The sequence below is a fragment of the Pantherophis guttatus genome, chromosome 4, assembly GCF_059756535.1.
Source record: "Pantherophis guttatus breed Tessera chromosome 4, ASM5975653v1, whole genome shotgun sequence".
Taxonomy (NCBI): Eukaryota; Metazoa; Chordata; class Lepidosauria; order Squamata; family Colubridae; genus Pantherophis; species Pantherophis guttatus.
The window spans coordinates 8,436,398-8,458,372 of NC_142066.1; the positions used below are offsets into that span (position 1 = coordinate 8,436,398).

General features: G+C 39.8%; 1 protein-coding gene across 1 annotated transcript; it reads right to left on the reverse strand.

The window, feature by feature from the left end:
- Positions 1-1,682: 1,682 nt before the first annotated feature.
- LOC148113671 (vomeronasal type-2 receptor 26-like) lies at positions 1,683-21,695 on the reverse strand. Its single transcript, XM_087893259.1, has 7 exons — positions 21,386-21,695; positions 7,838-7,994; positions 5,982-6,273; positions 4,876-5,276; positions 4,151-4,244; positions 3,435-3,561; positions 1,683-2,581 (listed from the first exon to the last, which is right to left on the reverse strand). The coding sequence occupies exons 1-7, from the start codon at positions 21,693-21,695 to the stop codon at positions 1,683-1,685; spliced, it is 2,280 nt and encodes a 759-aa protein (XP_087749385.1).
- Positions 21,696-21,975: the final 280 nt, after the last annotated feature.

Here is a 21,975-nt window from a genome sequence, read left to right on the forward strand (position 1 = left end):
GAAATTAATTTTCTCTAACAGGGACTCTACATGGGGCTGTCCTTTAAAAGTATCTATAAGTTCCAATTGTTTCCAAATCAGCCACCCATATGGTTTTGTGCAGACTCGGTTGTGTCACCTTTCCTGTGGTAGTTGTATTGGCTGACAATTTGCTTCTGGGTACAATTCAAGGTGCTTGTTGTCACCTTTAAACATTGCTTGGAATCAGGTTATTTGAATACCTGTCTCCTCCTGATCACATCCATGTGATCCAGTGGAGGCAGGGGGCAGGGATAGTTGTGTGTCCTCTCTCTTAAGTCAGGACATCTGGTGGGACACAGAAGAAGTGTCTACTTTGTGATGGCTCCCTCCCTCTGGAACATCATCCATGCTGAGATTAGATTGGTCCCTCTTTTTTAAAGCCTTGAGCACCTGGTTTTGTCAATAGGCCTGTGGAACTCAGAAGGGGTTGGAACCTATAAAGTGGCTCAACCAATTGATTGCTATCCCCAGCGGTGTGTTTTTATTCCTTGTATATTTTTTAAGCAGCTCAGAGACACTGATAGTGAGTGTGGGACCATATAAATTCTCTTAAATAGATAGATAAAAAAGAACTTGCTACAATATATGTCATAAGGTGTTATTCAAGGATGTTCCTTAAATTTTAATTTCTAAAACTGGTAAACTATTTGGGACATCATGCCACCAATGATGAGAACAGGGGAAGGATTACTTGCAGAGTAACTAGATTCTATCTGAATTAGGGTTGCACTTTCATTATAATTTCGGCTACTTGTCCTGTCCATAGAATCAATCAGTCTGTCTGCCTGTCCATCCATCCATCCATCCATCCATCCATCCATCCATCCATCTCTCTATCTTGCTTTATCTATTTCTCTCCCTCCACCCCTCCTTTATGGATATCTGGATATCTAGATACTTAGCTATTTAGCTATCCATTCATAATAAATTATAATAAAACATAACATTAAACATACTCTTTGTGGTGTGGAAATGACATCCTTTTGTGTAGGTTACTATACTTTTACAAACTGGGTGGAATTTAGTTAATGATGTCATCGTACATTTTACATCTTTCAATCCCTTTCACTTGCCATAGCAGGTTTGCTTCATTTTATTACTTTATTTCATTTCATTTCATTTCATATTAGTACTTCATTTCATTTCATTTATTATTTTATTTTTTTACAATATATACCACTTTATTATCTTACAAACTACCAAAGGCAGCAAACATATCCAATATACCATCTCCCTTATTTTTTCCACATAGCAACAACCCTGTGAGAAACAGTGTTTGGTCCAAAGTTACCCAGCTGGCTTTCATGGCCAAGGCAGGGCTTGAACTCATGGCCCCTTGATTTCTACCACAGTTCCTAACCCTCTAGACCACACTAAAATCCCATTAAATCTAGAAATTATAGAGAAACCTCAATGAAAAAAAGAGGATGGATTGCAAAGGCACTAAATATCAAGTTCCTTCCCTGAAATTGCATACAAACCACCTTTGATCTTTTAATTATTTATATATATTTTTAAAAGTTTTAATATTTGTATTCTATGTTTTTTATCTTGGCTGTACACCGCCCTGAGTCCTCAGGGAGAAGGGCGGTATATAAATTGGAAATTAAATTAAATTAAATTAAATTAAATTAGGGGAGCCAAAAAGAACACACAATGTACTAATTTCGTTTTGTGAGTTGCTCTCTGTGATTTAGCTCAGGTCGCAAAACAATGATGTAGCATTTTGGCAGGAATATGCATCCCAGTAAAGCAGCACTGGAGGACAAGATGGAGAAGACCTCCACAACTACCATGGCTTTTCCTTTTGTGCTCAGATAGGCTGGAAAGAAGGAGATCCACACACTGCAAAAGGCCAACATGCTGAAGGTGATGAATTTGGCTTCGTTAAAGCTGTCAGGTAATTTACGAGCAAGAAAAGCCACAATAAAGCTGGCGATGGCCAAGATACCCATGTAGCCCAAGACACAGTAGAAAAAGAAAGCGGAACACTCATTGCACTGTAAAATCATTTCTTGGAGCTCTGAATGCATGTCCAACTCAGGGAATGGGGGATATGTGAACAACCAAAGAATACAAATCATTACTTGGAATAGAGAGCATGAGAGGACAATAGAAAAAGCCAATCTTTTCCCCACCCACTTCCTCATCTGAGAACCAGGTTTAGTGGCCATGAAAGCCACAACCACGGTGATAGTTTTAGCCAGAACACTAGAAATGGCCACTGAGAAAGTGATGCCAAAAGTTGGTTGTCGGAGAAGGCAGGTCACCTTGTTAGGTTGGCTGAGGAAGAGCAAAGAGGAGAGAAAACAGAGCTGAAGAGAGACAAGCAGAGTGTAGGTGAGGGACCGGTTGTTGGCTTTCACAATGGGAGTATCCCTGTGCTTAATAAAAGTTCCAAGTACCCAAGATGTCAAGAAGAAGAAACAAAGAGCTACTGAGGCCAAACCAATTCCTAAGGTTTCTTCAAAGCTTAGAAAGAGCAGCAATTTCAGGATACATCCATTCTTTTCTTTATTGGGATAATGATCTTCTGAACATTGAAAACAGTCATCCATATCTGGAAAGAAAATCAAGGAATTTATCATCTAGGTATCCTATGGTATTCAAATTACTTTCTGAATGGGTGAGAGTTGTTATTCATTTGAGTTCTTTCCACCGTTTACCAGATGGATCATATTTCTATGAAAATTCAGTTTTTCCTCAAATGGAAAATTTGAGGACTGGCTTAAAACGAAGTAGAAATGGAAGGAATATTATTCTTTGAAATGCAATCCTTTGTATCATTTTAAATTTTATTGCAATGTAGGCCATTTGGACTTTCGCCATTTTTTCTCAAACATGGAAAAGAAAACCGTAAAGATATATGTAAGTCTCTAGTAACAGAGTGTATTGACCTGAACAACAGATTGTGAGTCACAGCTATAAAAATGAATATTCACTAATAACTAAAAGTATTAGTTATTTGCATACTAAGTTGTGCAAATTACACTTTGCTTATTAAAGTAAAATAAAAAAAACTTATTTATTCAGTATATGGTGATGTTAGGGCATTGGTCAGAACCCTGACAGCAGCAACATATGGGCCTTGTCCCTACACTAAAGCTGCCTCACAAATGGACATCACAAATGGGAAGTGCAGTGCCAGCAGGATTCTAACTGTCCACATGAAGTGGCAGCTCGTCTCCCCACCGAAATGGTACCTATTCATCTATTTGCATATAACATACTTTCGAACTGATAGATTGCCAGAAGCTGAGATGAGTAACGGAAGCTCACCACCCCACACCGTGCTGGGACTCAAACCGTTAGAGCTTAATGACTTTCTCTAGCATCATTAAGCTGTTGAACCACTGCTCCTCTTTGTTTGCTTAAATCAACCTAATGAAAACTTCCTGGAATATCTAACCTACCCGTTTGATTTGAAATCTTCCCTTCTGGACATGGAACACAGTCATAGCAACAGAATTGTTTTCCTTCAATCTCCTTCTTCCAGTATCCAGGAAAGCAATGGTCATTACACAGAGAAATTGGAAGTACCTGGTGTAAACATAAAAGATTCTTGCAAAGGGAGGTTTTAAGAAAAAACATTTATTAATCCTGCAGGATCTAATCTGGGACAGTCACCGGGACCAAAGGTGGACCAGTGACTGACTCAAAGTAGATTCTTCAACATTATTCTGGGACACCTTCATTGGTGAGTTATTAATCATCATCTTTTATCGGGGTAAAGAATTCTTTACTTCTCCAAAGGGCTAGTGAATATTACCTAGCTGGATTTATATTATGCATTAAAATTTGTTGAAATGACAGTGATGAGGAAAATAGCGTCTTTGAAAAAGGCAAGTTGAGTAAATAAATATGAGGGATTAAAATTTTACAGAAATAAGGCAATGTCCATAATTTGAAAGGTAATTGCAACCAAAAAGAAAATCTGACTTTTACATTGCAAAATCATTTTGTCAATTTGATTAATGCTTGATCATGGGCCATATTTGTTCCTTGTATTCCATTTTTTTCTTGCAAACATGGAAATTAGATTTCTAAAGAGGCTTTGCTCAATATGGTTCAAGAGCCCCTATTTGGGATCATAATAGCCCAAGATATAGTCCATTAAATGAGTCCATACCTGATTAAAAGCTGGGTGCCAGACAATCAAATCTTCATCAACCAATAATTCTTTGCCTGTTGGAGAACTCGGATCTATTCTTCCGACTCTAACTCTTTGAAAAGACCGATTTGGAAATGTGATGAGGTTGATGATATCAAATCCACCCATTACTTCCCCTTTTTCATTCAGGGAAACTTTCTCTCCAGCCGAATTGTTAAAAGAAATGCCATGTAGAAATGGATGGAGCTATGTGAAAGAGAATAAAAAAATGAGAGTTGGATGGATAATATAGGTAGTCCTCTAGTTGCAACAGCTTGTTTAGTGACAAGTTGCAAAGACACTGAAAAATGTGACTTATGTTCAGCTTTCAAATTTATGACCTTTGCCACATTTTGACAAGCAAAGTCAAGGGGGAAGCCAGGTTCCCATTACAACTCTATTACTTAACAATACAGTAGTTTCTTGATGTTCATACCTAACTGGATTTCATAAGGTAAAAATATTAAGATTTTCTTCTATAGCTTCAAATGGTAATTCTAGATCAAATTGCTCATTGAAATAAAAGAAGTGTCCAATGAAGAGAGAATACCTGCCAAGGCTGCATAGGTGGAAGGTCAGTTTTTTTACGCAGCATAGTTTTTTTCTTATTGAACCCCGACATGAGTAGAGCCTGCAAAGCATGAGCCACAGCATAAACAGCATTGTAGACACTGTAGCTTTGTCCAGTCATTTCCATTTCAAACAAGGGCCCAGGAAGATCCTCCAGTTTCTTTTCCAATGGGCACTGCCTATTGGACATTTCTTGTAATTCTGATTTTGAGAATGAACAATCAAATGATTGTTCCCAAACATCCTGTAGAAACCCATCTCTGCAGCCTGAATGAGGTTTGATGGTCTGAAGAAACTCCTTGAAACCTACAGCTGCTGTTGAATGAACCGTGAAGGAAATAGCCCCATGGAACATCTGGAGATCCCACATGACTTGAAAGCCTGAGAGCACAAAATCAATCTGTGCAGTCATGATCCACACCTTTCTAAGTAATGCAGTTTCCTTGTTTTCAGGATCTGCTACAAACATGACACCTCTGAGCCACATAATTGTCCCTGATTCTCCATAGACGAGAAGTGCGGTGGTGTTGCTATTCTTCAAATTAATGGAAATACTTAAGGCTACATGATAAAGTTCTCCAAAGTGTTCTATGTGGATTAGTTGTGAAAGCCTTTGTATGAACGATGAACAGATTCCATTTTGTGAAAGTATGGGCTGCATTTTCTGTAAGAAATGTTCTCCATTGTTGTTATCCATAGTAAAAATCCCAATCCACGTCCATCTGAAATGATGAAGCAGTTGGATAATTCCAATGTATTGATGGTCCTCTTTTGGGACCATGAAATAAAGTGAAGAGCGTTTGCTAGTCTGAAACTCTTCTTGGGATAATGAGCCATATGTCAGCTAAAATAAAGCAAAATAATACTCTGTTGAGTCATTAGCTCAAATCCGATCTTTCTGGATCTAGTTTTCCTGTAAAAGATCTCCAAAGAAGGAACTTTTCCTCTATTTCTTTTGAAATATTAATAAAGAATGGAATTTCTAGGAATTATTTCAGACATATATAATAGTTCATTTGTTTGAACAAGATGAGAGTGTGCTACATTCAAATCTATGGTATGGAATGGAATGACTCTAGATACTCACTTCTATGATTGGCATTGTAGCTTCATAAAAGAGTGCTAAGTATTATACCTTAAGGTCTGTAGAATGTCTTAATACAAATCTAATATCTGATTCTCAGTAATTATGTCATAACAACAAAGTATTTTTTTTTCTGTTCATCTCCTCCATACTAACCTGTGGAATCTTGTAGAAACCTACAACGTCAGCTATATTAGATGATGTATCAGAACTTAATCCCCCAATGATGGCCATCAGATTCTTCTGGCTATCACATTTGTAGTTAGGGACATATTCCTTGGATTTGAAAAGGAGGTCCAGAGTGGTGCGATAGGTCATTCTTGAATTGTGACAACTATCATAGATGTGGAACCCAAGAGTGATGTTAGGTAAGATCTGGGGGTCTTCATTGATCTCCCTCACAGCAAAGGCCAAGGCAAGGACGTGTTGGTAGAATTTGGTTATTACACTGCAAATAGATTAAGTACACCTTTTCATCATCATCATCATCATCATCATCATCATCATCATCATCATCAACATTATCATCAACATCATCGTCATCGTCATCGTCATCATCATTTGCAAATTATTTTAGTATGGTACTGTTTGTAACTGGAAAACGTGTTTCTGACTGATGTATTAAACAATTTTGTAATCAGTCCAAATGTATCTTGCATACATTTTTTTCCCTTTATATTTTTCTAGAAAGTTACTCATCATCAGGCATACAATATTAATGTCTGTAGTTTTAACTTCAGTCTTCAGTTTAAACTAGAATGCTGTGGCTTGTTTTCTCTGTTGATTTAGTTTTCTAGGAACATTACTGAGTTAGAAAGAATTATAGATGAAGGGTGAGATTCTCTCTAAACCCATACATCTTCTTCATCTGAATCTTTTCAGTTCTGAAGGAATATTCTATGATTTCTCATAATTCTAAGTTCCCCCAGAGACAAAATCTAAGGTGTGTGTCCACTTTGGCTGCAGGAGAAATATTAAAACACATTTACTCTATCCTATCATTCCTCACCTGTTCAGCAAAATAGAATGCCAATAATTTAACTAACTTCCAATATTTATGTCTATGGAGATTCTCGGTCATCCTGGTCATGACTGACCCAAAAGTGCTTTTCCAAAAGGCAAATGGACTTTCTTGTTTTGTTTTGTTTTTCTTTGAAAATATTTTGCTTCTCATTCAAGAAGCCTCCAGAATTGAGCCAGAACTGAGACAGAACAAGAAGCATTTTGGAGAAAACATTTTCAAAGAAAAAAACAATAATGTTCAGTTGCTTTTTGGAAAACCACCTTTATTTTTGTATTGTGAAATGTGGCAGAGCTGATTTTTTTTAGCATGCTTCTTTTTGATAATTTCCTCACAATCAAATATGCTTTACCTACGAGAATGTTGTTAATGAAACAAACACAAATGAAGTTCCCTCTTCTCTCACCACTAGAAAGCTTTCAAAACACAAAGAATTCTTACATTTACATGAAAAACTCTACATTTCCTACACAAACAGCCATATAAATGATTCTTTGCTATGTGGTCTAAGGTCAGATGATTCAAAGGAAAACCTTTACATTGGTGAATCATAAAGGTTGAGAAAAGGGTGTTGTTTGAATAGAGTTTGATAGAAATGGTAAATCAAGTGAGACATCATCCCACCGATGACGAGGTCACCAGGCTGATACCACTCATGTGGAACAGGGAAAGCATCACTTGCAGGACAGCTCAGAGTAACTGCTTTGTGCATCCGGAACACCAGGAGGATCAATTTTATGATTCTCTGTGTATGGAGGAAATGTCCAAGTCTATGTTCAAGGAGAACTCCTGGCATTTAAAACAGAAGGAAGAGAACTTTGTGGAAATGAATCTCACAGAGTCAGCATGACCACTTCCTTCCTCCGTGTGGCTCTTGAAATATTTATGTGGATCCTTTCTCACTTTCTATTCCCTTCTGTGCAGAAGGTTTGATATTGTGGCCTGCTAGAATAATAGAATGATTGCAGTCATTCATAAGGGACATAATTGCCATTGAACCATTGGCAACATGGCAATGTTTTCTTTATATGTCTGATCAACACCTTTCCTTCTTTGGAGTGACATCATAAGTGACTGATGCTTAACCTGTTTTGAAAATGGTGGAGAAATGGAAGTTGGAAGTTGGAAGCTACAACGTTGCTCTAATTCTAGAAATCAGGAGAAAGGTTTAATATTAATTAAGTTTAAGTTTAAGTTTATTAGATTTCTATACTGCCCTTCTCCCGAAGGACTCAGGGAGATGTACAGCCATATTAAAACACATAGATTTATAAAATTTAAAACCAATTAAAATAAAGTATAAAAAAATTTGGCGAATTAAAACACACATACACCCATTTTAAAATTCGTACTAGGCCAGTCCGGCTTGCTGGAAAAGAAGGGTGTTAAGGGCAATGCAAAAAGTACGCAGGTCGGGGCTAAGATGAAGATCTAGGGGCAGCTTATTCCAGAGGGCTGGTGCCCCCACAGAGAAGTCTCTCCCCCTGGGTGTCGCCAGTCGGCATTGTTTGGCCAACGGCACCCTGAGGAGTCCCTCTCTGTGGGAGTGTGTTGACCGGTGGGAGGTTGTTGATGGCAGAAGGCGGTCTCATATATACCCCGGTCCTAAGCCATGGAGTGCTTTAAAGGTAGTAACCAACACCTTGAATCGCACCCGGAAGACCACCAGGAGCCAGTGCAGCTTGCGCAGGAGGGGTGTTACATGGGGCCGCCGAGTCACACCTATAACCACCCATGCGGCCGCATTCTGGACCAGTTGAAGCCTCTGAGTGCTCTTCAAGGGGAGCCCCATGTAGAGAGTGTTGCAGTAGTCCAGACGGGACGTGACGAGGGCATGAGTGACTGTGCGCAGGGCATCCCGGTCCAGAAAGGGACGCAACTGGTGCATCAGGTGAACCTGATAGAAAGCTCCCCTGGCCACGGCCGTCATGTGATCTTCCAAAGAGAGCTGTGCATCCAGGAGAACACCGAAGTTGCAAGCCCTCTCTGAGGGGGCCAAGGTGTCGCCCCCAATAGTCAGCGATGGAATCTGACTATCAGCTGACTATCCCGGGACGCCCGAAGCCACAGCCACTCGGTCTTTGAGGGGTTGAGTTTGAGCTTGTTTCTCCCCATCTAGATCTGCACGGCCTCCAGGCACTGGGACATCACATCAAGGGCATCATTGGGGTGGTCCGGGGTGGAGATGTACAGCTGAGTATCATCAGTGTACTGGTGGAACCTCACCGCAAAACCACGGATGATTTTGCCCAGCGGCTTCATATAAATGTTGAACAGAAGGGGCGAGAAGACTGACCCTTGCGGCACCTCACATACAAGGCGCCTCGAGGTCGACCTCTGCCCCCCTGCCAACACAAACTGCACACGGTCAGAGAGGAAGGAGGAGAACCACTGCAACATGGTGCCCCCCACTCCCAACTCCTCCAATCTTCGCAGCATGATACCATGGTTGATAGTATCAAAAGCCGCTGAGAGATCTAATAGGACAAGGACAGAGGAGCAACCCCTGTCCCGAGCCCTCCAGAGATCATCAACCAATGCGACCAATGCTGTTTCCATGCTGTGCCCCAGCCTGAAGCCCGACTGGAACGGATCTAGATAATCGGCTTCATCCAGGTACTGGAGAAGTTGTTGCGCCACCACACTCTCAACAACCTTTGCCACAAAAGAAAGATTGGAGACCGGACGGTAATTTGCTAATACAACCGGGTCCAGGGATGGCTTCTTGAGGAGGGGCCTCACCACCTCCTCTTTCAAGACGGTGGGAAAGGCACCCCCTCCTGCCGAACAAAAATAAAATTGTTCTTTGAAGAACCTGCCTGCCTTGGAGTTCTGCTTTCTATGGCATTATTACTTGGAACCCTGACAATCATATTTAAAATCCAATAGTATTGAACCACACATATACACAACTTCGTAAATTTTTAAACCACAGGTATACACAACTTCCTAAATATTTATTTTTAGCATTTTAAGTCTAAGCTAAACCTAAATCCAATCTAAAAAACCCCAATATAGCCCACCGACAAGTAGTATGGAAGAGAGAGCCATTTGTTATGACCAGGATTCAAACTTTTATTGGGTCCATTTATATGCAAAAGTCCATTCGGGCCTAATAAAAATACAGTTACATTGAGTGAAAGATATAATCCTCAACTGCATCTCAAGTACAAGTTATTTCTTCCTTTCTTTTGACTTAAAGAGTCATCGTAATCTGCCATTTGAACAGGGGTGCCTAAATCTTTTGACATTAAATGACATAAAACCATTCATCTGAAATGGGATAGAGTTTCCTGCTTGACCAGGGAGTTGGACCAGAAGACCACCAAGGTTCCTTCCAATTCACTTATTCTGTTAATTTTGCTGCAAGTTATTTAATCTGTGTACTAATGTAACCAATGTCTATGAAGCTTCACAGTCATTCAGGTCATGGTTGTCCCAAAGGAGGTAACTGAACCTTCGAGTTTTTATTTGAATATTTTTCACTTCTTCAAGAAGCTTCTTCAGTTCTTACTGGATGGTGGGGAATGGAAGGATTTATACTCCTTGTAGACAACTGGTCATTTGCATCCTTTTAGAAGGTTTATGCTGAAACACTTTTTAGTCATGCAAGTAATTTTGGGGGAACTGGCTAAGATTATTTTTTTAAAAAAAACTTTTTATAGCTTTTTATATAATATGGTTTTATACAGGGGTGTGCCTTATATTTCCATTCATAAAAGTGATAAACTATGTGTGACACCAATTAATAAATCATTATAATACATGGGACTCTTTTCAATGGGGCTGCCCTTGAAAAGTACTCAGAAGCTACAATTGGTTCAAAATGCAGCCAGTCCATATGGTTTGGTGCAGATTCAGCTGTGCACAGATGTCACATTTATGGAGATTCTCAAACATCCAGGTGATGGTTGTTCCAAGCCCCCCCTTTTTTGGGGGGGGGCAAGGAGTATAAATCATTCCATTCCCCACCAATCCAGTCAGAGCTGAAGAATTTTCTTGAATGAGATTCAAAACATCTTCAAAGTAAAACAAGAAAGTCCCATTGCCTCTTAAAAAATAAAGCACCTTTGGCACAGGTGTCACCTTTGCTGTGGGAGTTGCATTGTCTGACAATCTGCTTCTGGGTACAATTAAAGGTGCTGGTTCTCCCCTTTCAATGCTACATGGCTTGGGACCAGGTTATTTGAAGAATTGACTCTTCCTGATCGCATACATGTGATCCAGTAGAGCAGGGAGGCAGGGAACATTGTGAGTCCTCCCTCTTAAGTCAGGACATCTGGTGGGACCCAGAAGAAGTCTCTTCTTCATGATGGCTCCCTCCCTCTGGAACATCATCCGCACTGAGATTAGATTGGTCCCCACTTTGACTCTCTTTTCCAAAACTCTAAGTATCTGGTTTTGTCAATAGGTTTGTGGAACCCAAAATAGGTTGGAACCTATGAAGTGGCTAACCAATTAATTGTTATCCCAAGTGGTGTGTTTTTATTCTTTCTATATATTTTTTAAAAAATTTAAGCAGCTCAGAAACACTGAAAGTGATAGGGTGTCCATATACATTCTCTTAAATGTATGAATAAATAAATAAAACTCCTTCCAATGTATGTCATAAGGTTTATTCAAGGATTTTCCTTAAATTTCAATTGATAAAGCTGGTAAACTATGTGGGACATCATGCCACCAATGATGAGAACAGGGGAAGCATCCCTTGCAGAGAAGTCTAGAGTAACTAGTTTCTATCTGAATTAAGGTTTCACTTTCATTATAATTTGGTCCATTTTCCCTATCCATAGCATCTATCGTCTCTGTCTGTCTGTCTGTCTGTCTGTCTGTCTGTCTGTCTGTCTGTCTGTCTGCCTGCCTGCCTGCCTGCCTGCCTGCCTGCCTGCCTGCCTGCCTGCCTATCTATCTATCTATCTATCTATCTATCTATCTATCTATCTATCTATCTATCTAGTGAACACTCAAAATTTTCTTCCAGGTTTTTTCATCATTGTAGTCCGTCCCTCTATCAGAGAGGAGTATACATTTTTTTTTCTAGGATTTGAGCTGAATTTCAGCTGATTTTCATGAAAAATTCCAGACTTCTTATTCTAAACCAGGGATGTCAAACTCAATTTCATTGCGTGCCACATCAGAGCTGTGTTTGACCTGGGGGTGGGGGCATGGCCAGGGTAGGCTTGGCCAACATGACGTCATTTGTTTCAGGGGATTCCTGTAGTGGCCTTAGTGCTCTGCCAGTAAAAATGCGTTCCTGAGCTCAGTTTTCAACTGGGACGGCCTCCTGCAACTCTCTGCCAATAAAAATGGAGCTTGCCAATGAAAATGGGGGACCATGTGTGACCCTCATGAGCTCCATTTTCAGCTGGGATGCCCTCCTGCAACCCTCTGTCAGTGAAAACAGAGCTGGGGATGGCTGTGTGCAGCTTTCATGAGCTCTATTTTCGCTGGCAGAGGCACCACAGGCTGGTCCTTTTCTGTTTCTGGGAGGCAGGGGTGGCTGCAGGCAACATCTAAGCATCTGTTCTAAACCATGGGTGTCAAACTTGCCGCATCACATTGACTTTGCATGATTTTTGTGACATTTTTCCCATTTGAAGAGCTGGGGTGGGCGTGGCCTTGATGTGATGCATCTGGCTCATGGGCCACCAGATTGACATCCTGCATGCACCCCTCCCAACCTCTGTTTTTGCTGGCAAAGCACTGGAGGAGGCTGTCACAGCCGCTCTCCCTGATCTCGTCTTCCTCTGCTGGAGACAATGGATCCCCTGAGCTCTGCCAGGCCACATAGGTGCCCCTGATATGAGTGATGTTGAGCTGGCCATACCTACCCTGTCCATGCCGACACCAGCCACGCCCACCCTAGCCATGCCAGCCCTAGCCACACCTACTGGCCCACCAAGGTCAAACACAACCCTAATGCAGCCCTCAATGAAATCAAGTTTGACACTGCTGAAATAGAGTGTTGAAAGGGACAAGGTGTTATATTCAACAACCTGGGAAATGGTTGAAAATGCAGCAGCCAAGTCAGGAGTGAAATGCTCCCGGTTCGGACCAGATCGCGAACCAGTAGCGATGGAGGCGGGTGGTTCAGAGAACCGGTAGCAAAAATCTCTGCCCCCCCTCTTGCCCAGCTGAGCCACGCAATCAGAGGCTTTTCTTTATTTTTAAAAGCATTTTTTCTACAACCTCTTTGGCCAAAAAAAATGCTTTTAAAAGTAAAAATAAAAGCCTCTGATGATCATGCGGATCAACTGGGATCATCAGAGGCTTTTTTTAAAAAAAGAAAGCCTCTGCCAATCAGGCAAGTCAGCTGGGATCGTCAGAGGCTTTAAAAAAAAATAGAAACCTCTGCCGATCAGGCAAGTCAGCTGGGATCGTCAGAGGCTTTAAAAAAAAATAGAAACCTCTGCCGATCAGACAAGTCAGCTGGGATCATCAGAGGCTTTAAAAGCATTTTTTAAGAACCTCTTCAACCAAAGAGGTTGTAGAAAAAATGGTTTTAAAAGTTAAAAAAAAATTGCCCACGCCCACTCAGTCATATTACCCCACCACCACCAAGCCATGCCCACATAACTGGTAGTAACAAATTTTACATTTCACCACTGACCCTAGTACTTCTCTTGGAATCAGCAACTATAATAAACATTAGTGTTAAGAATAATCGTCCATAAATCCTCTTTTGAAAGAATTTTTTTTATACTCCCTGTAGACAACAAGCAATCTTTCTCCTCCTCCTCCTCTTCTTCTTCTTCTTCTTCTTCTTCTTCTTCTTCTTCTTCTTCTTCTTCTTCTTCTTCTTCTTCTTCTTCTTCTTCTTCTTCTTCTTCTTCTTTTTTTTGTCAACAATTTCTTCAAGCAAGGAAGATCACATGGGGTACTAATTTCTCTTTGTCAGTTGTTCCCTTTGGTTTAGATCAGGCCTGAAAACAATGACGAAGCACTTTGGCAGGAATATGCATCCCAGTAAAGCAGCACTGGAGGACAAGATGGAGAAGACCTCCACAACTACCATGGCTTTTCCTTTTGTGCTCAGATAGGCTGGAAAGAAGGAGATCCACACACTGCAAAAGGCTAACATGCTAAAGGTGATGAATTTGGCTTCATTAAAGCTGTCGGGTAATTTACGGGCAAGGAAAGCCACAATAAAGCTGGCGATGGCCAAGATACCCATGTAGCCCAAGACACAATAGAAGAAGAAAGCTGAACCCTCATTGCATTGTAAAATCATTTCTTGGAGCTCTGAGTGCATGTCCAACTCAGGGAATGGGGGAGATGTTGACAACCAAAGAATACAAATACATACTTGTAAGAGAGAGCAGGAAAGGACAGTAGAAAGAGCCAATCTTTTCCCCACCCATCTCCTCATCTGAGATCCTGGTTTAGTGGCCTTGAACGCCACAACCACAGTGATGGTTTTGGCCAGTACACTAGAAATGGCCACTGAGAAGGTGACACCAAACATTGATTGTCTGAGAAGGCAGGTCACTTTGCCAGGTTGGCTGAGGAAGAGCAAAGAAGAAAGAAAACAGAGCAGAAGAGAGGCAAGCAGGGTGTAGGTGAGGGACCGGTTGTTGGCTTTGACAATGGGAGTATCCCTGTGCTGTATAAAAATTGCAAGTACCCAAGCTGTCAAGAATAAGAAACAAAGAGCAACTGAGGCCAAACCAATTCCTAAGGTTTCTTCAAAAGTTAGGAACACCACTGGTTTCAGGATACATCCATTGTTTTCTTCATTTGGATAATGATCTTCTGAACATTCGAAACAGTCATCCATATCTGGACGAAAAATCAAGGAATTGTCATTGTAGTAATTCTATACCATTGAAACTCCCTTAATAATATGCATCCTAAATTGGTTTAATAAAGGTTCCTTAAGTTCAAAGAAAATTGGCAGAATACCTACCTACCATTTTGGTTTGAAAACTTCCCTTCTGGGCATGGAACACAGTCAAAGCAGCAGAATTGATTTCCCTCAATCCTTTTCTTCCAGGATCCAGGGAAACAAGGGTCATTACATCTGGAAAGTGGAAGAACCTGGTGATAATCATTAAAAGGTTTTGAAAAAGGAGAAATGTAAAAGAGTTTGTGATGTTTTTCTTTATGGAGGAAAATTATTCTTGACTTCAACAAGAGTTTATCAATTTCATCAACATCTTAAAAATGTACTAATCAGAATAATGTAGAAATGGTCCTGTTTGAAGGTCAAGGTGAGTAAATAATAACATCGATTCAGTCCAATGACTGACTCTTAGAAGTTACTATAACGGTGGGGTATTTTCCATTTTTCTATTTATGTCAATGTCTATAATCATCTGTTTACATGGATATATATATATATATATATATATATATATATATATATATATATATATATATATATATATATAATTGATTCCTTATTTACTACTATACATTTCTATTGATTAGTCATAAATTATCTTTGTATTCCTATTTTTGCCTCCAGCCAGCCGTACCATCTTTGCCATACTAAATAGTAATCAGTATCATCTTTCTCTTGTATTTCTTTTGTAAGCTTATCCAATTCTGCGCATTCTGTAATTTTAGCTATTATTTTGTCTTCTGTGGGTAACTGTTCAGATTTCCAATGTTGGGCAAAGAGTATACGTGCTGCTGTGAGGATATGAATGATTAGATATTTTATTTCTTTGGTATAATTTGCTGTGATGATTCCCAATAAAAAGGTTTCCGGTCTCATTTCAAGTTTTTGTTTCGTAATTTCTTCAATCATTGTTTTGATTTGTTGCCAGTATTGTTTTGCCCTTCGGCATAGCCACCAGAGATGGTAATATGTCCCTTTCTGTGATTTACATTTCCAGCACATCGGAGATGTATTTGGGAACATCTTGGCTAGACGCGCCGGTGGGAGGTGCCATCGGTAGAACATTTTGTAAAGGTTTTCTTTGTAGGGTATGGACAATGTCATCTTATAATTTATCTTCCACAAATTCTCCCATTTATCCAATTCAATAGTATATCCTATGTTTTTGGCCCATGTTATCATGCTTTCTTTGACAACCTCCTCTTCCAATTTGTATTGTAATAGGTACTTATAAATTTTGGTAATCATTTTCTCATCTGCACTTTGTAATATTTTATCCAATTCATTTGGTTCGTTTTGGAATCCGAATTGTGCCCGATCAGTTTTGTATCTTGATTCTATTTGCATGTATGGCCACCAATCAATGTCTATACCCTGATTTTGTAATTCTTGTCTTGTTTGTAATTCTCCTTCACTGTTCAGTAGTTCTTTATAAGTCCTCATTTTCGCTATGTCCATGGCATTGGGGTATATTTGTGCTTCCATTGTCGATAGCCATCGTGGGATCTTGGTGTAATGTTTCCTAACCTCTTGCCATGATTTGTACAATGCTTCTCTAATGATATGTTGCTGAAAATACCCATGGTGCTTATCCTTTCCCTCCCAGAGAAAGGCATGCCATCCGCGATGTAGATCAAAGCCTTCTAGTGATAACATTCTTTTATTCTTAAGATCTATCCAGTCCCTTATCCAGTTTAGCGACGCTGCTTTATAATATAGCTCCCAGTCCGGTAGGCCTAGGCCTCCTTTTTCCCGGGTATCTTGCATACATTTTATTTTAATTCTGGCCCTTTTCCCATTCCAAATAAATTTTGTTGTTATTTTAGTAAGGTCCTTAAAGAAATTCTTTCCTGGCCAGATTGGGGCTACTTGAAAAAGGTAAAGTAATCTAGGGAGTATATTCATTTTTATGGATGCAATTTTCCCTAGGAATGACAGTTATAATTTATTCCACGTTTCCAGGTCTTTTCTAATTTGTTTCATTAATTTATTGTAATTGTCTTCTCTGATTGTTATTGCTTTGGCAGTAAGCCAGATTCCTAAATACTTTATTCTCTTTACAATTTGTATTCCTAATTTGTCTTCTAGTTGTATCTCTTGTACTTTTGTCAAGTTCTTTGTTAACACTTTAGTTTTTTGTTTGTTAATTTTGAGCCCTGCGACTCTTCCATATTCCTCTATCCTCGCTAATAGTTTGGCTCCTGTTGTTTCCGGTTGCTCCATTATAAACACCACGTCATCAGCAAAGGCTTGCAATTTGTACTCCTCTTTCCGTGTTCTCAAACCTTTTATTTCGGGGTCTTTCCTGACTTCATTTAATAATATTTCCAAAGAGATTATGAACAATAGTGGGGATAAGGGGCAGCCTTGTCTCACTCCTTTTTGTATATCTAAGTTTTCAGTCATATCTCCATTGATCATAATTTTGGCCGTTTGGAGGGAATATACTCTTCTAATCATTTGTAAAAATTTAGCACCAAAGTCCATAATTTCTAATTGCGATATGAGGAAGTTCCAGTTTAAATTATCAAAGGCCTTTTGTGCGTCTAAGAAGAGTAAGGCTGCTTGTTTATCGTTTCTTTTCTCGTAATATTCCAGGACATTAATAATTGTTCTTATGTTATTTTTGATCTGTCTTCTTGGAACAAAACCGTTCTGATCCGTATGTATGTATTTATGAATAATTGTTTTCAGTCTTTGCGTTATGACCAACATGAAGAGTTTATAATCTACATTAAGCAGTGAAATCGGCCTATAATTTTTAATTTGTGTGGGGTCTGTGTCTTCTTTAGGGATAAGTGTAATGATGGTTTCAGTCCAGGATTTGGGAATTTCTGCCTCTAATAATGCATCGTTGAGAACCAGGAGTAACAGTTCATCCATTGCATTTTGACAGTTCTTATAAAACTCCGTTGGTATACCGTCCGGGCCTGGAACTTTGTTGTTTTTTTGCTTTTTCCTTGCTTCCACCAGCTTGGACATCGTAATTGGTCTATTTAATGCTTCTCTGTGGGACTTCTCTAATTTTGTGATGTTTGATTTACATAGGTATTCCTTAATGTCTTCCTCCCGAATCTCTTCTCCCTTGTAGAGACTTTGAAAGAAATCTTTAACTATACGTTTTTTGTCTAGGTTGGTATGATATATTTGTCCTGTTTCATCTTGCAATTGAACACATGGTGACAATCTCAAGAAAACATGGCCATTCATATGATTTCAAACAGAAATGGAAACCAAATATGCAAACATGGCTTTTACATTATCATTTTGTCAATTTGAGGAATGCTTGATCATCAACATTTGAAAGAATACACCATTGTTTATTTAAAAGACAGAAATTAGACTTCTAAGGAGAGTACATTCAATATGGGATCATAATGGATTAAGGCATTGTTGATTCAATAATTCGATACCTGGTTAAAAGCTGGGTGCCAGACAATCACATCTTCATCAATGAGTAATTCCTTCCCTTTTGATGCCTTGAGATCCATCTTTCCAACTTTGACTCTCTGAAAGGATCTGTTTGGAAAAGTGATCAAGTTGGTGATGTCAAATCCAACTGTTGCTTCCCCTTTCTCATTCAGGAACACTCTCTCCCCAGCAGAATTGTTGAAAGAAATGCCTTGAAGAAATGAATGGAGCTACTTGAAAGAGAATAGGAGAGGGAGTTGATAGCAACATAATAGAAAAGAGAACATCATAATCACGTTTCATTCAATAATTCTTCATATTCATATTCATATGGATGGGGAGGAACAGGCTTTGACTCAACCCTTCTAAGACCGAGTGGCTGTGGATGCCGGCATCCCGATATAGCCAGCTGGCTCCATCGCTGGCTATTGGGGGCGAGTCATTGACCCCCACAGAGGGGGCTCGCAACTTGGGCGTCCTCCTGGACACACGGCTGTCTTTTGAAGAGCATATGACAGCCGTGGCCAGGGGGGCTTTTTATCAGGTTCGCCTGATATGCCAGTTGCGCCCCTTTCTGAGTCAGGATTCCTTATGCACAGTCACTCATGCTCTCGTCACTTCTCGCCTGGACTACACTAACGCTCTCTACATGGGGGTCCCCTTGAGGAGCACCCGGAGGCTCCAACTGGTCCAGAATGCAGCCGCGTGGGTGATCACGGGAGCAACATGGCGCTCCCAAATAACACCTCTCCTGCGTGAGCTACACTGGCTCCCGGTAGTCTTCCGGATGCGCTTCAAGGTGTTGGTTCTCACCTTTAAAGCGCTCCATGGCTTAGGGCCAGGGTATTTACGAGACCACCTGCTGCTACCAATAACCTCCCACCGGCCAATACGCTCTCACAGAGAGGGCCTCCTCAGGGTGCCGTCGGTCAAGCAATGTCGGCTGGCGGCCCCAGGGGGAGGGCCTTCTCTGTGGGAGCACCCACCCTCTGGAATGAGCTACCTCCCGGAATACAGATTCTGGATCTCCGCACTTTCCATAAGGCCCTGAAGACGTTTTTATTTCAGCAAGCCGGCCTGGCCTTAATATGTTTTAGGGGTTTTTAATTGTATTGCTAGGGGTTTTAAATTGGCGCGGTCGTTTAATTTAATTTATTTTTTATTATTTTAACTTTTATATTGCATGTTATTTTAATTCTTGGCTGTTCACTGCCCTGAGTCCCTTCGGGGAGAAGGGCGGGATATAAATTTAATAAATAATAATAATAATATTCCAATAACTGTTATTGAATATATACATTTAGAAATTTGATGATCAATCTTGCATGGAAATTTACATGTCCACTCTATTATTTATTTGGTGTTATTTTAAGAAAAGATAAGCATGAACTGAAGCAGAATGAAAGTAAGCTTTTGGAATTATGTAACTTTATTCAATTATGTTTTAGGTCCACTACTTAAACAATTAATTCAAGATAGAGCATATATAATATTTCCTCGTTGGTACAAAGCTATTTGAGAGTCTCTTTTATTTTATTCTTGTAAAACTCTGATAGAGACAGAAAACTTTGCTTTTCACCCATGAAAATTTCATGAGCCACCCAGAATGTACTTGGAGAATAGATTGGTTTTGAAAGAGAAAATGAAAAGTAATTTAAAATATCATTTTAACTATACCTTACTGTGCAAGCTATGGTGATTTATTTAATAACTCCTACTGACACTTAAACCATAAGTGTCCATCCATATTCTGGATGATCAGAATAACAGAATGACAGAGTAATAGCAAAACAGAATAACAAGAGAAATCAGTTTTCTGTATCAGCACAGGTTTGTTGAAAATAGATCATGCCAAACCAATATTATTTCATTCTTCAATATAGTGACTAAATTAGAAGACCAGTGAAATACTGTGGAATAATATACTTAAACTTCAGCAAGGCATTCAACAAAGTAGACCACAACCTACTTCTTGGTAAACTTGAAAAAAGTGGGATAGATAGCATCACCAACAGATGGATTCGCAACTGGCTGACAAACCATATTCAACAAGTAGTCCTTAATTGGTCTACATCTACATGGAGGGAAGTAAGCAGTGGAGTACCACAAGATTCCATCTTAGGCCCTGTACACTTAAATATCTTCATAAAGAACCCTGTGAGAGGGTTCTTAATGGACAACCAATTAAATATGAGCCAACAGTATGTGGCTACATCCAAAAAAGCCAATGCAATCCTAAATTGCATTAACAGAGGAATACAGTCAAGATCAAGTGAAGTACTAATACTACTCTCTAAAGCCTTAGTAAGACCACACCTAGAGTATTGCATCCAGTTTTGGTCACCACACTATAAAAAAGATGTTGAGACTCTAGAAAGAGTGCAGAGAAGAGCAACCAAGATGATTAGGGGACTGGAGGCTAAAACATACCATGAAAGGTTAGAGGAACTGGGCATGGCTAGTCTAGTGAAGAAAAGTACCAGGGGAGACATGATACCAGTCTTCCAATATTTGAGGGGCTGCCACAGAGGGGAGGGGGTCAAACTATTTTCCAAAGAACCCGAAGGCCAGAGAAGGAATAACGGATGGAAACTGAACAAGGAGAGATTTAACCTGGAAATAAGGAGAGATTTTCTGACAATGAGAACAATCAACCAATGGAACAGAAGTTGCCTTCGCAGGTTGTGGGAGCTTCATCACTTGAGGCTTTCAAGAAGAGACTGGACTGTCAGAAATGGTGTAGGCTCTCCTGTTTGGGCAGGTTGTTGTACTAGATGACCTACAAGGTCTCTTCCAATTCTATTAATCTGTAAGCAATCTGTATCTATTTTATACATCACACAGTATAACAAGGTTGCAAGGAACCTTGGAAGTCTTCTACTTAACCCTACTCAAGGAGGTGACCCTATACCACTTCACAGAAATGGCTGCCCAATCTTTTCATAAAAATCTTTAGTGATGGAGCAAATACAACATCTAAAGGCAAGCTGTTCCACTAACTCATTGTTCTCATTGTCAGGAAATTCTCTCTTATTTCTATGTTGTTTCTTATACTTGATTGCACATGCAGAAAATATTAAAACTTTCCACATTGGGTTCAAAAAATCATTTTATGTCAAGCTGCTCATTGAAATAAAAGAAGTGTCCAATGCAAAGGAAATACCTGCCAAGCCTGCAGATTTGGAAGATCAGTTTTTTTACGCATCGTAGTTGTCTTCCTATTGAACCTCAACATGTATAGATCCTGCAAAGCATGAGCCACAGAATAAACAGCATTGTAGATACTGTAGCTCTGGCCAGTCATCTCCATTTCAAAGGAAGATCCAGGAAGATCCTCTAGCTTCATCTCCCCAGTGCATTTTCTACTCTGCATTTCTTGTAACTCTGCTTTTGGAAATGAGCAGTCAAATGCTTGTTCCCAAACTTCCTGCAGAAACCCATCTCTGTAGTCTGAAAGTGGATTGATGGTCTGAAGAAATTCCATGAAACCTACAATTTCTGTTGAATGAACAGTGAAGGAAATTGCCCCATGGAACATCTGGAGGTCCCAGTTGATTTGTAATCCTGACAATATGAAATCAATCTGTGCAGTCATGATCCACACCTTTCCAAATAAAGTAATTTTCTTGCTCCCAGGATTTACTGGAAACATTACAACTCTTAACCACATAATTATGGATGATTCTCCATAGACAAGAACTGCATTGACTTTGCTATTCATCAAATGAATGGAAATCATTGAGATTGTTTGAAAAAAATCTTGGAATTCTTCCATGTGGGCCGCTTGTAAAAGCCTTTCTGAAAACGCTGAGCAGATTCCATTCTGTGAAAGTAAGGGCTGCATTTTCTGTAAGAACTTTTCTCCGTTGTTGTTA